A 21047-nucleotide genomic window follows, 5' to 3' on the forward strand; every position below is an offset into this window, starting at 1 on the left:
TAAATTTGAAATTTTATAAAGCGTGGGATCAAAATTGAAATTCTACCATTAAAAACAATGGAATTAGTTTTACTCTTTTGCCTCATTTCTACCATTCAATAAATATATAATAGATGGAGACTAATTTTTTTAAAGTACCCAATTAAAAATATTAAATTCAAATATAATTTTTTAAATTATATTTAAATTTACAATACATTAATCTAAAAGTATTTGTATTCTTATACAAAATTTAAAGGAAGATAAATACTACCCAATTTGTGGGTCGAGCCGAACAAGGCCCAATCTCCACTTCAGCTGACAGAGTTTGGGCTTCAATTGAATCAGGCCCATATACTTTTGGGCTTAGTAAAGGGTCCATCAAACTTCAGGCCCAGTTTTCGTGGTCCAGTATCCCATCTTTTCTTCTGCAGAGAAATGACAGTGGAAGAACAGCAGCAGCAGCACGGTGAGAAGATGAAGAGAAAAACAAGAATCATGAAGACGACGACGACGAAGAAGAGATGCAGACAACATGAGACAACGCTTTTCCCGTTGCTTTTAGCAGCCCTTTGTTCCAACTGTCATAATAGAAGAGCCCTCATCAAGAAATGCTTGAACAGAGTGTTTCTCTCCCTTCCCCATCTCGACTTGTCACCAATCCTCTCCTTGCTTCCCGCACTTCTCAAATTCAAGTAATTATAATCTTAATATGCAATTTTCTGTCGTTTCTTCTTTAAAGATTGTATCTTTCTGTGTATTGTGTTTTCATTTCTTCTGGGGTGGGGGGTCGGGAACTATTCTTGGAATCGTTTCTCTTTCTGAATTTTGCTGTTTTTGTTATCAAATGTGAAGAAATTAACGATAGATGAAAAACCCATTTGTTATACTTAGTGCAAAATGATTAGAGTAGAATGTACATTGGATTTTGGTGTTTGTTTGAGTATAGTTTGGCAGTATGTTTAGTACTTTCGTAATATTTTTTCTGTTGTTGCAAAAGTTGTGCTGGGATTGTGAGTAAAAGCTTGGAGATTATCGGTGCTGCATCCCTGGCTTCGATTGTGATGAATGAAAAGATTGCTGAGGAAGGTGAAACAATGAAGGGCTTAATCTCGCTGTTAGGAAGTTCGAAAAGGGGAACTGCAATGGCTGCCTGCAATGCCTTGTTGGATTTATCCACGACGTCTGTTGGACGACAGCGGCTGGTTGAATTCTCCGCAATTGAGAATCTCCTGTGAGCATCTTCTAAGAGTTTGATTTATAAAGAGGAAATGATTTCGATCCCAGAATTTTGAGCTGCACTGGTTGATCTTCAGTTTTTGGTTGTTTGACCAATGCAAGGATAAGGCTAAGACCATCGGTTTTGCACTAGGATAGATTAAGTTACCGTAACAATTATCAGTAGGTATGCCATGATTTGAATAGTATTTGATGGTGTTACGTCTGGTATCCAAGCTTATGTGTGGGCCTGTTTATGTTTTCATGATACTTACTTATTGCACGTTTGTCAGCGGTCTCATGACTGATCATGATATTAAGCATGGTCGGATCGACAAACACTAGTCTGAAACCAATAATTGTCATTATAGTTTTGTTTATCTGTCCTTTTAGACATGATTCTTAGGGGGGAAGGTTAAAAAAAACGCCCTTTAAAGGGTCTTCTGGTTGAATTAATATATCACATGCTAGTTTAATGGCGTGCACTTACGGAGAAAGTAATGCTAAAGAGTGTTAAGTTAGACCTAGTAAAATTTAGATCTAATGGAGCTTATAGGTCCCAAGTGGTCTTTTACGAATTGGTACTTGCACGACCCACTTTCCGGCTGAAACCATTGTCTTATCTGACTTAACATCTATTAGTCTTTGCTTCATACAGGAATCTAAATCTTCATCTGCGACAATCTCTCCTGCTGCTGAAATGACATTGTCAGAGGAAGATGAGTATTCAATATTGCTTCTTGAGGGTGCTACTACTCTTATCAACTCATGCATCATTGAGCAGCTGCAGCACATACCGACAGAGCTTTCTGAAAGATTTTTGGTGCTTTTAAAAAGCTTGTGGAGACAAGCTCATGAACTGAGGTTGTTTAGCAGTTCTGCAAGACGTGATCAGGGAAATAAGTTCTGCGCAAGTAACATTAAAACAAGTAATATTGCTGAATGTATTTTCAGGCTATCTATTAATTGCAGTCCCCAACCAGGACCTATAGATTTTAAACCTGTTAAGAAGAGCATTTTTAATTTGGGGGAAGCTAGTTTTGAACAATTTTTATTAGAGATTTGGGAGGTATCTCCTATGCTTGTAAGGAATCCAACAAAAGCCTCATTACTGCAGGGCAGTGTTTTCAGTCCATTCACTCAGTATCTTGGTTCAAAAGAGGCAATACCTTCCTTTCTTCCTTCCCTACTTAGAAGCATTATTTCTTGCCCAGCCATTGCCTCAGATGACCTAGATATTCTTCATGTCATCAAGGAGATAAATAATCTTGGTTGCCCAATAATCTACCATCAGGATATTCGTGTTGTAAAAACACAATCTGGAGAAAGAGAGTTGCACTATTTTCAGGAGCAGTCGGGTTCTAGCTGCTCCTTGGCTCCTCATACTCTCAGTATTGATGATATATTAAAATGTGAAGTAGCATTCCAGGAGGGTTATTCAATTGCTCTACGTGGTATGGAGCTCCGCTATGAAAGTATTGCTGCTATTGCAGATGGATTAGCATCTCTCTTTGGGCTGCCTTCAGCTGGTGTTAATATGTACTTGACGCCATCTAATTCACAAGGACTGGCTCGTCACAGCGATGACCATTGCGTCTTTGTATGCCAACTTATTGGCGCGAAAAGATGGACAATTTTTCCTCGGCCAGATACCCGGTTACCTCGCTTATATGAACCTTGTGATAGCTTGCATGATTTGCAGGATGAAAGTTGTAAAGTCGATGAACGCCAGCATTTTCTGCTGAAGGAGGGAGATGTTTTATATATTCCAAGAGGTTTTCCGCATGAAGCAAGAACCGGTAATGACGAGGATCAAAATGTAAATGACACTATTGGATTCTCCTTACATTTGACTCTCGCTATTGAAATTGAACCTCCATTTGAGTAAGTACTTTGATTTACTGCACCATCAAATATGATTCTAAGCATTTCAAAATTATCTCCAGCAAATTGGACTAGTTTATGATGTGACAAGCCCAAACTATAAAGCTATAAGAACGAAACTGAGTCATAAAGCACGGATGCTGGGCTTACCATGCGTGCTTTTATCATATAGATCTTCATTAATTGTAGCACCTTTCACACATTGAGCAGATGTCCTAAACAAAATGGCCTAAATTTATAGCTGTTGATCACAGAAAGAACTGAACAACAGCTGCTATGATATCTGTAGTCCTGAATTTTGCTCAGGGACTCGTCGTTTTGATTTTGATGGTTTCTGTGACAGGTGGGAAGGTTTTATACAAGTTGCTTTATATTGTTGGGACAAAAAGCAGAAAGTATTACCATACAAATCCGATGATTCTGTACCATGGAGTCTACATTTGCTATCCGTGAAGCTATTGCATATTGCAATAAAGTTAATCGGCAATCGTGATCCAGGCTTTCAAAAAGCTTGCTTGGTTGGTGCAATACACAGCAAAGGTTGTCTCTTTAACAACCAGATGATGATCTTTGGGGATTTGATCAGCCGGATCACCAGTGGCTCAAAATTTCCAGACGCTCTTGAACAGTTAGAAGCAGCCATACACAAAAATGAAGATCCTCTTGAACACGTAAAATGGATGAAACATCTCAATGAAGAAGGAGAAGAAGTCGAGAGATCACAGAGTTTGAGTATTTCATCAGTAGATAGCCGGTGCCTTCCTGATCTACTGATTCCACATAATAGAGATACAGCGGAAGCTGCTTTTGTGCACGTTAAGTCTAAGTTTTGTCGTGAAGTAGAGTTTCAGGATGCAGAACAATACTACAAAATGCTGCTCGAGAAGTACAGGAAGGTGAGGAAACAGTATCGCAACGGTATGCTTTCGCTCCATTCTGCTCTGCACGACGAACATGAGGTTATTTCATCCTAAGCACGATTCAATATTTCGTCTCCCACTCTTAAATGTTGGTACTGTTTCCCCCTTTCCTACAATAGATATGTACTTGTTCCCACAACCCTCTACTGTTCCATCACAAGTCATAACAAACATGAAACCTTGTAGAAGTTAGGAAATGCAGTATATATCATTACATTAGTTACTAAATTTCCTAAGATTAGGATGTTTTGTTCAATTCCAAGATTTATGAGGGTTAGAGCATATTTCTGGGCTCATCTGCAGTTTACATATTAAGCCAAAGATACGATGAACATCGTAAAAACAGTTTGAGTTCGATTCTTCTGTTGATTGTAGGAAACTTGTCTATGCATTGACATGTGACTTTAGAAGTGAATTCGGAAATATGATGCTACTTATGTTCTGTACCAATGAAATCAGATGTAAACATTTTGTGTCCAAATCATAAGTATCAGTTCTAAACGGAGAACTTTTGAGGACGTGTAAGTCTAATTTTGAAATTCTTTTTAGAAAAAAGTATAATTTTGTATTTTTAGAGGGGGTTTGAATATAATTAACGCTACACATTTTTCCCAACGACTTAATAAAATTTACAAAAGGATTGACTAAAATGTTCGGACACACTATCAATCATGTTGGAAATTTTTATTTTCATGAAACATATTAGATAATTTCTAGAATTGTGGTGCATTATTATTACATAATTTCTATAATTTATTTTTTAAACTTTAACAGCCTTCTTTAAGTTTTTGCTAATTTACCAATTTAAAACTTGGTGATATTATCTTATTCAAATATTTTAAAAGTTTAATTTTAAATTAAGATGTAAAATTTTAATAAATTTTAGAAATATTTCATATGATGTATAAATTTCTTTACCAGTTGTTTCAGAGTTTTGATTGGTCGGTGGTCGGGTTTTTGATGCATTATCAAGTTATTTGTGTTTGCATTATCTCAAAAATTATTTGGTAGAAACATTACTCCAATATATGAAGTGATGAAAATAAAATTTAAAATTAAAATATTTCACTGATGAAAAATCACGACATTTGTTGTTGGCTTTAAGCCTTACACCAAATCATAACTCTATAAAGAAATTCAATTAATTCTCGACAGTGTCTCATCCCACAATTTGGGCATGATAATGGGTCCGAGTTGGAGCGGACCGGCCTCAATTAGAGTGGATTTTGAAGTCGTAAACGGATCATGATGTGTATCCCTAATTTTTAGTGGTTTGGATTCGTCTCGATTTTTTTTTTCTTATATATTTTATATATGCGTATATAAAATATATTTATACATATATAAAAGAATATGTTTAATTTATTTATACTACATATAATATACAAACTCAATACTTTTATAAATAAAAATAATGATAAAATAGTTTATAAAAGTCTTAATATTTATATAAGTAATACATATTCTAAAATTTATAATATTTCATTGCTTAAAATATGCACATATAAAGTTACAAAAAAAGATTTAACTTTTTAATATATTATTGTCTCATATTCATAAAGTTATGGTAGTATTATTTTTTAAAATATATATATATATAATTTTTAATATTTTACAAAATATTGACCGGTCTATTGAATTTAACCTAGCGGATATCAAGTTCGAAGCTCGTCCAGGTCTAGGTCCAAAATTTTCTTAACCGGGCATGTCTCGAGTTTTGGCTAACCCGCCCTGTTGCCATACTCATCCCACATGCATAACCACGAAAAAATTAAGAATCAATCCTTAATAAACATGAATCTTGAAGGATATTTATGCGTCCAATAATTTGGACAACCAAAGTATGAAACTTTGAGATCTCTTTAACTGTAAATTTATTTGTATGTATGTACAAATGCTTTTCGGACATATATATAAACAACCAAAACTCTATCTTAGAACAAATGCGTGACTGAAAACAAACGGTTTCTGCATATTGTTTTACCTAATGCTTGAAACCATGATGAGTATATAAAGAACTACTACAGTTAAACTTACATGGCATTGGTCATTATAAGATTGTTTTGATAACGTGTAATACGATTCATATGATATGATTGGTTAGGTTTGATCAAACTCGACGTGTCTAGGACAACATTCTTACTTTGGATGCTGAGGAAAGGACGATGAATCACTCTTCAACGGAGATGGGAAAGGCTCTGATATTGAGTCCCATGAAATCTTGTCAACTTTCTGTGGCTTCCGATCCAAGAACGTCGGCCTCACAGGCGTCCCGTCCACTTCAACCTTGCACATTAGCATCGCCACGATCTCGGACATTGGTGGCCGTAGATTGGCATGAGGCTGAAGGCACAGAAATGCAACCTTAATCACCTGCAAGACATCTTTACTGACAACACTGTCTTCTTGTATCCTCGGATCAATGAGGTCAGTTAGCATGCCCCTCTCATACAGCCTCCAGGACTAATGAAACATGCATCAATCAAGGAATGAGTTCAGTGCAATGAAAGTTAGAAGTAAAGTTAAGGTAGAGTTGAGATTGATCAAACCTACATATTCAGGGAGATATTGCATTTCTGATGGCAACGTAAGATCAGTGTTTTTCCTGCTGCTAATGATTTCAAGAACCAGAACTCCAAAACTGTAGATATCGGCCTTTTCTGACAGTTCTCCTCTAATTGCATATTCGGGTGCAGTATATCCTCTGTCCCAGAAAGAAAAAAGACAATGTTTTCATCGCAACTTTTATGTAATGATTCTTGATTTAGTTGAAGCGTCAAATGGGGTTGTCTCTTTTGTGAACATGAATGAGTACTATGTTTGTTCTTGTCCATATATAAACACTTACAAGGTTCCAGCAAACCTAGTGCTGAGATAAGCCTGATCTTCAGGGAAAAACCTGGCCAGCCCAAAATCCCCAATCCTAGGTTGAAATTTGTCGTCCAGGAGAATGTTACTTGCCTTAATGTCCCTGTGAACGATTCGGACGTGTGAATCTTCGTGAAGGTATTGCAATCCTCGAGCAATCCCGAGTATTATCTGGAACCGAGTGGTCCAGTTCAAGAATATCTGGCTTTCCCCTGCACCAGATTGCACAAGAATCCTAGTCAAACAGACAGTAAGGAACTAGTTTCTTCATTGGATATGGTTAACCGTCAGCACCAGTGCAGGACAACCTTGTCTTAAAGAGAAACAGTCAAATTATAAGTAATTATCCTTAAGTGGAAGTATGATGCTAAGACAAGTAATCTACCATAAATGATACGATCTAAACTCCTGTTTTTCATGTACTCGTAGACAAGTAAGCGTTGAGCTCCATCCGAGCAACAACCTAAAAGACGGACAAGGTTCTTGTGCTGTATACTTGTGATCATTTTCACCTCGGCTAGGAACTCTGTTTCTCCTTGCTGTGATTTGTCGACTGATAGCTTCTTTACGGCAACCAACCTTCCATCTTCTAGCTTTCCCTGTAATAAAATGGATGAATTTCATAAAACTCAACTGTAAGTATGCTCATACTAATTTCTTACAGCGACAACGTCGTACTAATACGAAGACATCTGCTTAACCCAATGTCAATCACTTGGACAAACTCAGAAACATATTCAGGAAAAGGGCTCGAAAAGCATGCAACGAGACATACGTCACCATATTCTTACCAAGAAGACTGGCCCGAAACCACCTCTCCCAAGCAGATTATTCTGGTCGAAATTCTTGGTCGCCTTCTTCAACGTTTGGAAGTCGAAATAACTTATCGTACGAAGATTTCCACTCAGGATATCTCTTGTTACTGCAATAAATTGAGAAAAAGATGAGGTCGTCATAACAAGACAACGATACTTAACTCGATCGTTCTCAGCTCCCTTAACAACATCAGAATCCACAAACCTGGTTGCTTTGTTGTCCGAGCAACAAGCATTTTCAGTTTCCTTAGTTTGATGAGTTTGCGTGAGATGAATACGAGGATTAGCAGAATGAGGAGCAGAACTATCCCACCAAGGAGCAAGAAGAGAGCTGGTGAAGACTGTTTGGATGAGGAACTCTGCATATTAAGCATAACCGGTGGAGAATTCACTGCATTGACGTGAAATTCAACAGTACAACTTTAACTGTGACGAAGAACAAATAGAACTATGATGTCTTAGGACAAGAAAGTAGTAGCAGAGCTATATATGTATGATTTTCAACAGCTTTCAAGAAGCAAAAAAAGCAGAAAAAGGGTTTGTAAAATGTGCAAAAAAACCCCAGTTGGATTACATACCTTCAAATGCTAAACGGAGCATATTTCTCATCGCAAGAAAAAGGCAAAGGGGATTTCTCTCTTTGATTCGTTCTGTTCTTGCAGTACTGTCTGCAGCCGATCGAAAGTATTCGGTTCTGTCTGCTCTGTGATCTGTTTTTCTTGTTCCCAAAAATGTTTGGTGTGGAATGAGTGATTGCATTGCGGTGCAGGCATGGATTTCATCGAAACTCGAAAGCGTGGGAGCGTCGTACAAATCAAAGCTGGTTCTTGGTAGCTACTTCGTTTTGAGTGAGATATGTCGTTAAGCGACAACAAGTACGGACTGTGTTCCACTTGTCTCTTCTTCCACCCCGACGGCTACCAAATCATCATTGTGTTCACAGTGACAACTTAATTCACAATTATTCTCACTGATAATTATATTGTCACAAGATTAAAATAATTATCTCTTCAAATATATCATTATATATACTTTTAAAATTATTGCTCAATATTTTGTCATTAATATTATTTTTGTGTTGTAATTAATGATTTCAGCACGTACATTTGTAGATAAGTTTTAACGACCTGTTGCCTCAGATGATAAGTTTGATAAACGAGTTCCATGAATGTAAATATTTATTTATTTTTATAATTGTTTTTTATTTGAAGAAGTTGTAATATCGTTGCCTCAGATTTATGATGTGTTTATTAAAATTATAAAAATTCTGTAGGAAAAAAATGGAGAAATAATGTGAGGGAAACATGGAGCAATGTGAATACCTTCTCGTTATTTGAAAAATTATAAATACCCTATTAATGATAATATTCCAAATAATAAGAGGTATTGGTTGTTGAGAGTCGTAATTATAAAGTCATGAGTTTAGTAATTGTAAAGTACATTCAATGCCTTTTGAGGTTGGACAGAATTATATGAATATTCGATGTCTTTTATGAAATTATAGATACATGTTTTGAGTGGCGTTTGTGTAGAATTTCGTCATTGAATAAAGAATGTATTTGTAATACGAATTACAACCTCAAGAGTCTGTAACTGTGTTTGTGTAATTAGATCTATCCTTAAAGTATGTCAATGCAATTTACTTTTAAATAATTGTTAATTAATTATAAGGGAAATTTACAATGAGCTCTTCTGAAATTTGACATAATTACATATACCACTTTATTATTTAAAAAATTATAAATCTCTCCGGATGTTTGATAAAATTACGTAATCGTTAAATGGAGATTTGGAATTATCAACTTTACCCTTGTTATAAAAAAAATCGAACGAGGTGAATTAAAAATTAAAAAAAAATCTACTTAATCGTAAAAAAAATTTTAATTTTTTTTAAAAATAAGTAAAATTATAATGCATAAGGACATTGCTCCGTTCGTTATAAAAAATAGATGAAAATCTAAAAAAATTAAAAATTAAACTAATTGTTAGACGATTTTTAAAATAATAAAATACTGATCATTATTTTTCAAACAGATATTTATAATTATATCAAAACTCAAAAGAATTTGATCTAATTTATTCTAATTATAAAATAAAAAAATAATTATTGGATAAAGCGAAAGAAAGAAAATTTGGAACAAGTGTCCCGCTTTAAACCCTTCTCGTACAGACGTCAATGGCACTACTCCTACTCTCACCGACGACTGTTCTTTCTGTGCTCTACTGAAAAGACTCTCTCATCTTACCCCCATCCCTCCTCCCATTTCTACCAGCCTTTTCTGCTCCACCGCCAAAACCCCTCAAGAATCCCAGAAGGAAGAGAGAGAAAAGTTGGGAAAAAAAGCCCATCAAAAATCTGTGGAAGAAGAAACAATGGCGTATGTGGATCACGCGTTTTCGATATCGGACGAGGACATGATGATGGAGACCTCGTACGCGGTGAAAAACAAGCCCCCAACCAAGGAGATTTCTCTTGCCGTTGCTCTCTTTGTGTTCGGCGCGTTTGGAATCGTCGCCGGCATTGCCATGGCCGTCAATAAAGTCGGCGGCGACCGCGCCCATGGTATTATTTATTTATTGATTCGAATTATTTGATCCGCTTTAATGAGTTAAAAATTCGATTTTTATAGTGAATAGAGATATGATTGGCAAAGGTTCACACTTTTTGTTAGGTTATCGATGATTGTTGCTGATGCAATTTGACAATTGAAATAAGGAACTAGCAAGAATTGAAGTTGTGTTGATCTTTATATTATTGCTGAAAATTGGGGGTGCGATTCAGGGTGAAGGAAGAAACATCAGTTTCTAATGCTGGATAATGAGGTTAATACATAACATGATATGAAACATTAAGGATACAAATGCCCTGTTTAGTTCTATTTTTAAGGTATTTTTATTTGCTTTTGGTAGATAGAGTGAGAAAAAATAGAGATGTCTGTTTTGTCGTTTTTAGTGTTTCTAATATTAGTGTAAGATAAATGAAAAATTAAGATATGTTGAACTATGTGTTTTATAAAAATATAAGCACACACTCCGAATGTTTTATGCTGTTGTTTCGACAATTGAAAGATGAAAATAAAGAAAGCAATTAGTTTTCTGCTGTCCTATGCGAGACAAATTAACCTTATGGCATGATTCCATCGTTTCTCAGACAGAATGGCTTGTTTTCAAAGTGCGCTAAGAATAGTTTGTAGCTAAATGCAGAGAATTGGAAGGGAGAAAAAGGATAGGATGTTGATAAATTTTGAGGGTTAGTTCTATAAGTTCAAATGGAGCTGAGGAACCATATTGATTTTATTACAATGATGAAAAATTAGTTGATTGATACAACATATGAGGTTCTTTTTGGTAAAAGAGAGAACACAAGGTTGTCCAAAACCCATACATTATTCTTTGTAAAATCAAATGACCTTCATCAGTGTGAACAAAAACTGCATCTTCTACCATTATCAGCCAGTGGATATCATGCATATAACCTAGAGTACTAAACTTGCCTTTATTCCTTGTCTTTCTTTTACTACAACATGTGAGCAAACTTTGGACAAACTGCACAACACATGTTAAGTTGAATATGACAGTTCTACTCTAACTAGAAATTTTCCCTTTGTCAGTTGGACTTTTGTTGTCTGTTTTTCATCTGTCATTTGAATGAGAAGTTCTTGCTGGGAACAAATTGTTGGGCACCCTTTATGAGAAGGTGTCATGGCACAGATTTTGTCATTGCCTTAGACAACTTGGTTTTCTTCTACCTTCATTGGAGTTTGGAGTTTGATCCTACATCAATTTTTGATAGGCACTCTAGTTACATATTGTTTATAGGTGGCCGTATGTACAAGGAATCATCTCTTAACTATGTTAAAATCAATGTTCTTGCTTTATCATTTCTCTCATGTTGTTGTTGTTGTTTTTTTTTTTTTTGTGGGCTAAATCCAGACTACCTCTTGTGAAAATTGAAATAGGTACAATACTCCCATAAACTGAAAAAAAATGTCAAAAAAGCACCTTAATATTTTGAAAAAGAAGCATTTAACTCGTTTTCCCGGTGTTGTGTTCGTCAATCGCTCAATTTGCATTTAGTTTTTATGGTTGGGTTCAATATTATCTATTTTTCTCTTATTCACCAACTATAAGAGCTCAAATATTCAACCAGCACCTAGTTTTGATTTCTCTCCAACCCCAACATGCCCAAAAATAAGGTATGTTGATGTTGGAGAGAAAACATAACTAAGCAATAGTTGAATATTTGGGATTTATAGTTACTAAATAAGTGCAAAATAGACAATATTCATTCTAAAAGATGAAAATTAGCCACAAATTGCACGACTGAAGAACACAACAAGGTAGAGGGGAGTTAGATGCTTCTTTCTCAAAATGTTAAAGCGACTCTCAAACTCTATTTTCTTTTTCCTTTTCGTTTAGGGGGTTTTGCCTACTTTGATTTTCAGATTGGATTTGACTTTTTTTTTTTTTTTCTCTTTTCATGCATTGTATTTCTATTTCCAACACCCCTTACCATCAGCTATTCGACTTCCCCCATTCTTAGTTTCTTTTAATCTAATGCTATTACTCAGGGCTATTTTTCGCTATACTGGGCGGAGTTCTATTTATTCCTGGGTTCTACTACACACGGATTGCCTACTATGCTTACCAGGGCTACAAAGGTTTCTCCTTTTCCAACATACCTCCAGTCTAGACATGTTTGGCAAACGCAAAATAATGTACATACATACATCATTTGAGCTGAGTGTCGCTCCTTTCTACTTATGTCTTTTATACTAATTTCTCTTCAGTTATTTCTCAGCTCCTACCTATGTGCTTGTAAATAATAAACAGTACACGGGACAATGTACACGTCTGAGTATAGTTCTGTTCCTGTATAGACAGATGCATTAAATTGAATCTCAATGGATGTTGTGTTGTTTGATTACTTTCATCAACTCACATAGGCATCTTCAAAGATGATTTTGACTTGGATATATCAAGGCTTTTTTGCATCTTCTAATTTCCAGCAGATCTGTTTACTACTGCAAATGTTGTAGGGATCATGGATTAGGATGTAAAATGTTTGTTTCCGACACTTGAATATAGGGTCTTGAAGCGTGTTGGTTCATGAACTTGCCTGCTCGAGGGAATTGTATTCTGCTGCTTTTGCAATTTGGGTTTAGCATTGACATTTGAAAGTTACAGAGTAAATGTTTATAAGAGCAAAATATTACTCATTTACAAAATAATAATAATGGCATCTTTAAGCATACATGAAACAAAATTCCTCAGTACACAACAGTCAGAAATCTATGCTTTGTTTTTCCCAGGCTCAGGAACATAATACCTTTAGCAGCTTTTCCGCCTTGAAAGAGACCCTGGAAAATGGTGTCCGAACTTCGACAAAGTTCCATGAAAGAAACATATGGTTAGGAAAGAGGAAATTATAAAGTATAATTATTACCTGCCTGTAAGGATATCATACGCTCTCTGCTTTGCTTGATTTAACCTGTGTTTTTGTTTCTGTTGGGTTCTGCAGTCGAAAATTCACAAATATTAGACCAATTCATATATGCATGTTAGACAAATCATATCCAAGCAAAAGCAATAGGATCGCAAACATTGTTCATCACTTCCATACTGACTTCAACAGAACACTACAGGAAAATGGATTATTTCTTGCACCACAGTGAATATGGTTTAAAGTTTTCGGTAAATCAATATTATTAACCATAGTGAAACAAATCAATATACAAATTTGAGTTATCGACCACAATTGATCGACATATGCGTTCAGTTTACTTATGGTCAAAGCATTAGTCATTGCGCTGCTTTAATATTCATAAAATTTACTTTTGTATAACAAATAAGTTCATCTATTTGTCAAAATTCACCAAATTTGTTGACAATGAAACTCAATATTTACCCTCGATTATTTATTATCTACTTGCAGTCCAACAAAATTTTTGTGACTAAACCACCCATGTACTGGTTAAGATATACCTCTCCATATGCATTAACGTGTGGATATATACAAGGATAATTTGGTCACTAAAAAATTTATTTGACCTGTAATAAATGAATAATAAATCAATCGGAAGTAAATATGAATTTTTTATCTAATTTTTTTTGTTAAGATCATCAAATTTGGTAAATTTTGACCAACATATAGACTTATTTGTTAGACGGAAGCAAACCTTAGAGTGTAGAATTTTTCAAACCACATGAGGTTTACGTATATTTACACCAAACATCGGACTTATTTGTTATACGGAAGCAAATCTCATGGATAGTAAATATAGTTTTCCAAAACCACAGGAAGTCTACATATAATTATACCAAACCTTAGGAAAGGGAGTGTAATTACCCCTTATATTTTAACACCCTAATCTATTATTTATTTACATAAACCACCCTCATCTTTTGCATGATTACAGAACCATCGTGATTAGCCCAAAAATAAGGGTAGCTACTCTACTATAATGATATTGATGTTTCCAGGGGTGCATGTGTATTTTCCAAAAAGTAAGGATGATTTGCGTAAATGATGTTGATATTTTTAATAGATATATGTATATTTTTAACAAGGACAACTTTTGTAAATAAACTATAGGTTAGAAAGTGTACCGTAATTATTCCTTTTTCATTTTTGGCCATGACAATTACAATTACCGCAAAGCAGGTCATCCATTTCTTATAATGGAAGTGAAGATCCAACATACTTTGTATGAAAGTAAGTTGTCCTATCACATCTTCGTTGCTAAATTACTAATCAAGGATCCTAGTCACAGACATTTACATCAAAATTCTCATACAGATTCATCGAACCATCTCTCCATCATCGGACGTTGTCCTAATGAAGTGCATATTCAACCTGGATGTTCCAGCAGCCAATCTCAAATTCCATGAATCCCTCTGATTATATCAACACACACTCCTCATGCTTGTATGCATGAGAAAGGAAACAAACCTGTTTCACATCCTTTACATTCTCAACTTTTCCCAAGTCACATCCTATGTTTCACCTTCAAGTGCAATTGTCAAGTATCCCCTTCCAAATGTTCAAAGAACAGGACACTCAAAGAAACAGACAAGAAGTACCATAATTTTCTCAAATTTCCTCACAACTGATTTGCTCTTTGTTTTATAAGTCTAATCATGCTTAGTAGCAAACATGATTAGTAGAGGATCAAAGTCAGTAGCAAGAAATGCAAACAAAACTCAAAACACACACACACACAAACAAAGACACAGAGACAACAACATATTAAAGAAGAAATCTTATTACCTTCTGGTTGTTTTCGTAGTAATCATCTAATGCCCACTGATACTTTGACTGATTCAAACCAAACCAATACGCCACATGCTCATCCAAACTTGCATGTGCTGAAACAATCAATCCAACACAAACTCCATTCATACACAAATTATATAATTTATTTTATGGGTATATTACATCAAACTTTCATGCCTTCGACATAATTATTAATATTTATTTAAAAAATTATAAACACCCTTAATATTTTATAAAATAACGTAATTCTTGGATATGTAGTTTTGGAATTGTCAAGTTTGTATTTTTTTTCCTTTCTTTAAAAAAATAAAAAATTAGACAAGGAGGATAAAAGATTTTGAAAAGTTATAAAAAAAATTATCCACTTAGCAATTTTCTTAAAAAATTTATGATGTATGTATAGTCCTCGAGTATAAAAAAGGATTCACTAAAACGATACCGTTTTGAACCTTGGCAACGGCGCCCCAGAAGAAACCAAAAGAAGATGGCTTTTCCTTATAGAATTGAGCTGGAGGAGCCATAACCGGAGGACGCTCAACCGGCGTCGTCTCAACCGGAGCGATTTTACTAGGCGACTCCGGTACCGTACGGGGACTGGGCGTCGCCGGAGGAGTCACAAACACGGTGTACGGCCCGATCTTGCCGATCTGCGGCGGCGGCGTCGATGGCTCACTCTTCATTGGCATTTTTCAATCTAACTAATCAATTGAAAAAACAAGCAAATCTCTCACACTCTCTCTCTCCCTCCCTCCCTCCCTCCCTCTCTCTCTCTCTCTCTCTCTCTCATAAACACACACATATCAGGTTCTGTTTCTACTGTGTGTGGTGTGTGTATGTGTGAAGAGAGAGTGTGAAGAGTGGAGCAAGGGGTTGCTTGGGGTACACTTATAAATGGGACTGTAATTTCCAATGTTTGTTAGGGTTAATTTGGGGAATACAGGTGTAATGACACGTCATCCAGTGTTGGCATGGCCCAAATCTTTGTCTCCCTCCGCTGCCTCTTCGATAATAACATTTCTTTATTTCTTTTTTTTCTTTAATTTCCAATATTTATTTATTGTTATTGGAATGTGAGGGAATTTTTTTAGGAAAATTATTATTTTATAGTAATTTTTATTCGTCGATAATGATGTTTAATTTTTTTTTTCCAACTCCCACTTCTTTATTGAATTTATATTATATAATTTACTATTTCATATTATTTTTTTCTGCTCATAAAGAATCGGTTAATTACATTTAGACCCAATTTAATTTGAATTGTACTTTTTCTCAAAAAAAAAATTAAAATCACACTTATACTTCTTTTGAAAAAAATTCATTTATATCTAACCTTTTTCCATTAGGATTTATATAAAAAATGCTAACGTCAATAAAAAAAATTATATTAAATTTTAATTTTTTCCTAATTTAATATTTTTTTGTAATATATCAAACAATGGCTATTATTAGAAACAATATTTATTACAATTATATTCTTTTTTTACTTTATTTATATATATTATATTTACTCCCTGATAATTGAAAATATTAGTATATTTTTTATAACGTCAATATCTTTTGTCAAAGCCTTAGTGGAAGAAGGGTCGGGTGTAACTGGTAAATTTTCAAAAGGGGTATGAGTGTAAATATTAGCAATGAGCAATAAATTCCTTATCTCGACGTGATACAAAATAGAAATACACACTTTGCATCATAAGTCCCCGAAAGGAGAGATACGGGAAGGGTATATGACTTCTTTCTCACATAATGTGTTACATGATGTAGCGTGTACTCGTCTATCACAATCAAATGCTTTTTATCCAAACGATGTTGGCGCGCAACAAAGCATCATATATAAGTTGCAGACAAACAAATTTGAGTAGCTTACAAGCGTAAAAAAATATTCATTTTTCAGTGATACATTGCCAAAGTGGAGAGTATCTCGTCCAACGGGGCATCGATTGCTTCGTGCTACAAATTACAAGGCATTCTCTACTTTAATCAGAATCCTCATTCATGCGTCCATGATTATACGCTCCTTTTAAGTGAGTGAAACTCTGAACCTCTTACATCATGCAAATCGGGATAAATATATTTTTGGTCCTCAAATATAGTTATTAATTCAATTTTGATCCTCAACTAATAAAAAATTTAAATTTTGGTCCTCAAACTTTTACTTTTTTTGGCACTTTTGGTCCTTCCATTAACTTTTTTATTAAACTTAATGGAAAATTCAAAGTGAAAAGTATTGCTATTTTCCTCCCATTTTATGGTTTTTTCAAATTGTAATCCAACGCATTTATTTTTTTAATTTTCTTCAAATTTCAAAAGAGAATAAACCCAAAAAAATAAATTTAAACAAAAAATTTTCTAAATTTTATTGATAAATTTCCTATTATTGACAATTTTTTGTTAAGATTATGTAGAAAATTTGTTGCTTAAATTGAATTTTTTTGGTTTATTCTCTTTTAAAATTTAAAAAAAATAGAAAAAATGAATGCGTTGGATTATAATTTGGAAACACCTCAAAATGTGAGGAAAATAGCAATTTTTCCACTTTAAATGAATTTTCTGTTAAGTTTAATGAAAAAATTAACGGAAGGACCAAAGTACTAAAAAAGTAAAGGTTTAAGGGCCAAAATTGTAATATTAAATTATTTGAGAACCAAAATCGCATTAGTGATATATTTGAGAACCAAATATGCATTTATCCCCATGCAAATTCCACGGATACGATCCCTCAAGTGATCAAAACTTTGAACCTCTTATATCATTCAAATTCCTTGTCCCTTTTCAATATGGAATGCTCCTGTTAAGTACAGGACATGAACCAATAATGTCTTAATTTAATGATTGAGACTGAAGTCCCCCATTCAGTTCGAGATAATGAGCTTGAACCCCACCATACGTGTGTATGTCTATCTCACTTAATGTGAATAATTTATAAATAATCATTTATCTTGTTTAATATAAATTTATTATAATATGAGTTTATTAATCAAATTGATTTATTTATATAATAATCATTTCTTAAAAAAAATATATATACAAGACATGAAAATAATCATATCCCCCTAAAGTGAGTTGACAATTTAATATATATATATAATTTAATAATAAATATATTTTTTATTCTTTTAATTTATCTTACTGTCGTTATCATTCGACTCTAATCTTTTTGTCCAAATTCATGAGGCTACAACATAAAACACGTACTATGTACTCGAGCATTCTTGCATTACAAGATTATATTTTTTTTAAAAAATATTTTTAATTAACTTATCATATAATTATTTAATAGATTACCTTTATCAAATCTTTAAAATCTTAATATTCATGATTGTGAATTCGATTTATCAATGTGACGGTTTGTGTTGTTGAATAATTTTTAACAGGAAAATACAATTTATCCTTATGTGATATGAGAAATAAGCAAAAAAATTTATGTGAAAAATAAAATAGCAAATTACCCCCTGTGTTTTGGAAACAAAGCAAATTATCCTCCTATCTAAAGCACTGATAGGGGGTAATTTGCTTGATTTTTCAAACACATAAGAGTAATTTGCTGATTCGTTTTTCACATAGAGGTATTTGTTCATTCAAATATTACAGGGGTAAATTGCATTTAACTCTAACTTTTAGGAACTTTGTAAACGGCCTGGACGAATGTCCTGATCTATGATGGTGATTAGAAGTCATGAAACTACCTATAATTTATCTTAAATAAACGGCTTATGGTTCTGAAAATATGTCTCGGCCCGTGATAGTAATCAGAGACAATACCATCCAAATTTAACTTAAATAAAAAAAAATCAATTAATACTACAAAATATATTTTTTTTATCTATATATCATTGGGAAAATATCTTTATGTTCCCCATCTTGTGATGCATGAAAAGAGGATGCTTAAGTCGCTAATGCCCCACCAGAACCCACGCTGATAATTTTCATTCATCATATCCACGCTTTTGGATATTTTATTTTCTTTGAAAACATTTTATTATAACAAGTATTTTCATTTATTTTCTTTTTGGAAATAAATGCCAAAGAAAGAGCTACTTGAAAATTATGCATTATATGTTGATATTAGTTTTATATTTTTAGATATTCAGTTTTGATGGGGTAAAACCCTAATTTATTAAGAAAAAGACCAATTTGTCCCTGGAAGGGCACGAAATTACAAGTTCGCCAGAAGGATTTGCGCATTTTCGTCCGGGTCGGCTCACAACCCTAGACAAATGGAGGACGCGCATCGGACCAACCAGACCCCCAGTTTTTCTCTATAAATACTCCATAGTCAGTGCATTAAGGGGTCGCCCACGTTACCACTCTTTACTTTCTGGTCACTTCGGCTCTCCAGCTCATTAGCAACCTGCTTTCACGACCTCAAAACTACACTGACTTAAGCATCAGAGGGTTTTAGCTAAGGGCCACCCCAGCAAGCCTAACAATCAGGACCCAATCACTAGTCTGAGAGAGGTAGCGATCTCGAACCATTTGGAAGACCAGTTCGCTTGACCAAGGAGATTGTGTGGATTTTGACCCGGATCAAGTTTAAACAAAATGTGATTAAATTCACTGTAATTTTCACCCAAGTAAGAATTATATATATATATATATACTAATATTTAACAAAAAAGTATTTTTCGCTCAAAAATTAATAATTTTTGACATTATGGAACTATTTTCTTTTTTTTTTTTTGACAATACCCTTAAATTAGTTTTATTTTCTTAATGTATTTATTTTTTAATGAAATATCATGTGTTAATTTATATATTTTATTTTTATTTATAATATATATTTTTTATGAAAAAAAAGCCCAATCAAAGGGCAAATAATATTTCGAGTAGTGTAAATATCACTTTGTATCGTTGTAAAAAGGAACTTTAAAAGACAAGATTTGACTGAAAAACAAAAGATTTATAACTCGTGAAGTGTATAGTATGTTTGAATCACTAGCTCTCAATTTATTTTTATTAATTTTAAAATATAAAATTTATTAATTATATACACACAGTAACAACATGTCATGACGACTAATAATGGTAGATTTTTTGTTCCTTTCACTTTCTCTATATAAGTATCGAAACATCAAGTGACATAAAAGTGAGACCAATGCCTTTATTATACTAGTGCATGACTATACATATGTGTGTATTGTCTATCAGATATTTTATGATCAAATATATCTTTTTTAAATAATTTTATTTTACTGTGTACTAATCAAACAACAAAGTTGTGTTATTTACTTCTCCTTTCATCTCAAATTATAGAATGAAAGGTAAAAAAGCAAACCTAACCAAAATATTTGTATCTTGAAATTTGTTGAGACATTATTTAAATTTGAGCATCACCAGCAATAATACATTTAATGGGGATATATCTGACTCAATACTAAAAAAGATCAAAATAACCCCCTGTCCCAAGATATGCGAGTTCTCCATTTTGGGTCCGGTTACGCCCTGACCCAACACGACCAACGTTCCAGAATTAGGGCCATTGACTATACTTGGGAGGTAGGGATGATGCTACGTGGATATAAAAAATATGGACATTTACCCTTATAAATACCAACTATGATAAGGGAAGTTATATAATTACCAAAATACCCCTATATTTTTCAGCACCTTTTCCTGTATTCTATGACTGCGCGTGTGGGGCCCAGTGTGCAGGTACAGAAGCGGCGGCAGCAGGCTTTTACAGAGGATGACGTGGCTCGCTTTCATTGGGGCCACGTGTCGCATACGTAGAGGGTACCGTACAATTATAAATAGCCTTATTTATGATTATTCAAATACGTTTTCATCATATCATTTTATCTCCATATTTGAGCTCTCATTCGATCTCATTATCCTATTTTCGACCCCACTTTTCTAACTTAAGCATCGGAGGGCCATCGCCGAGGGCTACTCGGCTAGTCTCACGTTTGTTTTGTTCTCAGGATCCACTATAGGTAGTTCGAAAGAAGGATTTGACGACCCAAACTCTACGATCCGACCAGAAGATCCTGATTTCGCGCAACCTACATCAAACTATGCCTAGTAATGGTGCGTCCTTTTTATTACTCGCACACCAATTTATCGCATTTCTTCTGATTTCTCGAACTA

General features: G+C 34.2%; 4 protein-coding genes across 8 annotated transcripts; 2 read left to right on the top strand and 2 right to left on the bottom strand.

Annotated features, from left to right (window-relative positions):
* LOC105162832 lies at positions 426-6228 on the top strand. The gene is made up of 5 exons (XM_011080977.2): positions 426-674; positions 980-1213; positions 1840-3081; positions 3425-3999; positions 6106-6228. The coding sequence occupies exons 1-5, from the start codon at positions 457-459 to the stop codon at positions 6168-6170; spliced, it is 2334 nt and encodes a 777-aa protein (XP_011079279.1). The 5' UTR covers positions 426-456; the 3' UTR covers positions 6171-6228.
* LOC105162831 (putative serine/threonine-protein kinase) lies at positions 6109-8582 on the bottom strand. Of its 2 annotated transcripts, none has more exons than XM_011080975.2 (7): positions 8263-8582; positions 7890-8075; positions 7661-7791; positions 7255-7468; positions 6850-7081; positions 6555-6705; positions 6109-6464 (listed from the first exon to the last, which is right to left on the bottom strand). In XM_011080975.2, the coding sequence occupies exons 1-7, from the start codon at positions 8441-8443 to the stop codon at positions 6141-6143; spliced, it is 1419 nt and encodes a 472-aa protein (XP_011079277.1). In that variant the 5' UTR covers positions 8444-8582; the 3' UTR covers positions 6109-6140. The 2 variants fall into 2 exon arrangements, with proteins under 2 accessions (XP_011079277.1, XP_011079278.1); XM_011080976.2 differs by having other exon boundaries at positions 7890-8110.
* LOC105162834 (transmembrane protein 230-like) lies at positions 9833-13188 on the top strand. Of its 2 annotated transcripts, XM_020694039.1 has the most exons (3): positions 9833-10247; positions 12256-12345; positions 12997-13188. In XM_020694039.1, the coding sequence occupies exons 1-3, from the start codon at positions 10058-10060 to the stop codon at positions 13008-13010; spliced, it is 294 nt and encodes a 97-aa protein (XP_020549698.1). In that variant the 5' UTR covers positions 9833-10057; the 3' UTR covers positions 13011-13188. The 2 variants fall into 2 exon arrangements, with proteins under 2 accessions (XP_020549698.1, XP_011079283.1); XM_011080981.2 differs by lacking the exon at positions 12997-13188 and having other exon boundaries at positions 9836-10247; positions 12256-12611.
* On the bottom strand, positions 12276-15730 carry LOC105162833. 3 transcript variants are annotated; one of them, XM_011080980.2, is made up of 4 exons: positions 15400-15730; positions 14955-15052; positions 13135-13199; positions 12276-13044 (listed from the first exon to the last, which is right to left on the bottom strand). In XM_011080980.2, the coding sequence occupies exons 1-3, from the start codon at positions 15644-15646 to the stop codon at positions 13146-13148; spliced, it is 399 nt and encodes a 132-aa protein (XP_011079282.1). In that variant the 5' UTR covers positions 15647-15730; the 3' UTR covers positions 12276-13044; positions 13135-13145. The 3 variants fall into 3 exon arrangements, with proteins under 3 accessions (XP_011079282.1, XP_011079281.1, XP_020549697.1); XM_011080979.2 differs by having other exon boundaries at positions 13131-13199; XM_020694038.1 differs by lacking the exons at positions 12276-13044; positions 13135-13199 and adding an exon at positions 14281-14636.

Source organism: Sesamum indicum, linkage group LG5 (genome assembly GCF_000512975.1).
Source record: "Sesamum indicum cultivar Zhongzhi No. 13 linkage group LG5, S_indicum_v1.0, whole genome shotgun sequence".
NCBI classification, from domain to species: Eukaryota; Viridiplantae; Streptophyta; class Magnoliopsida; order Lamiales; family Pedaliaceae; genus Sesamum; species Sesamum indicum.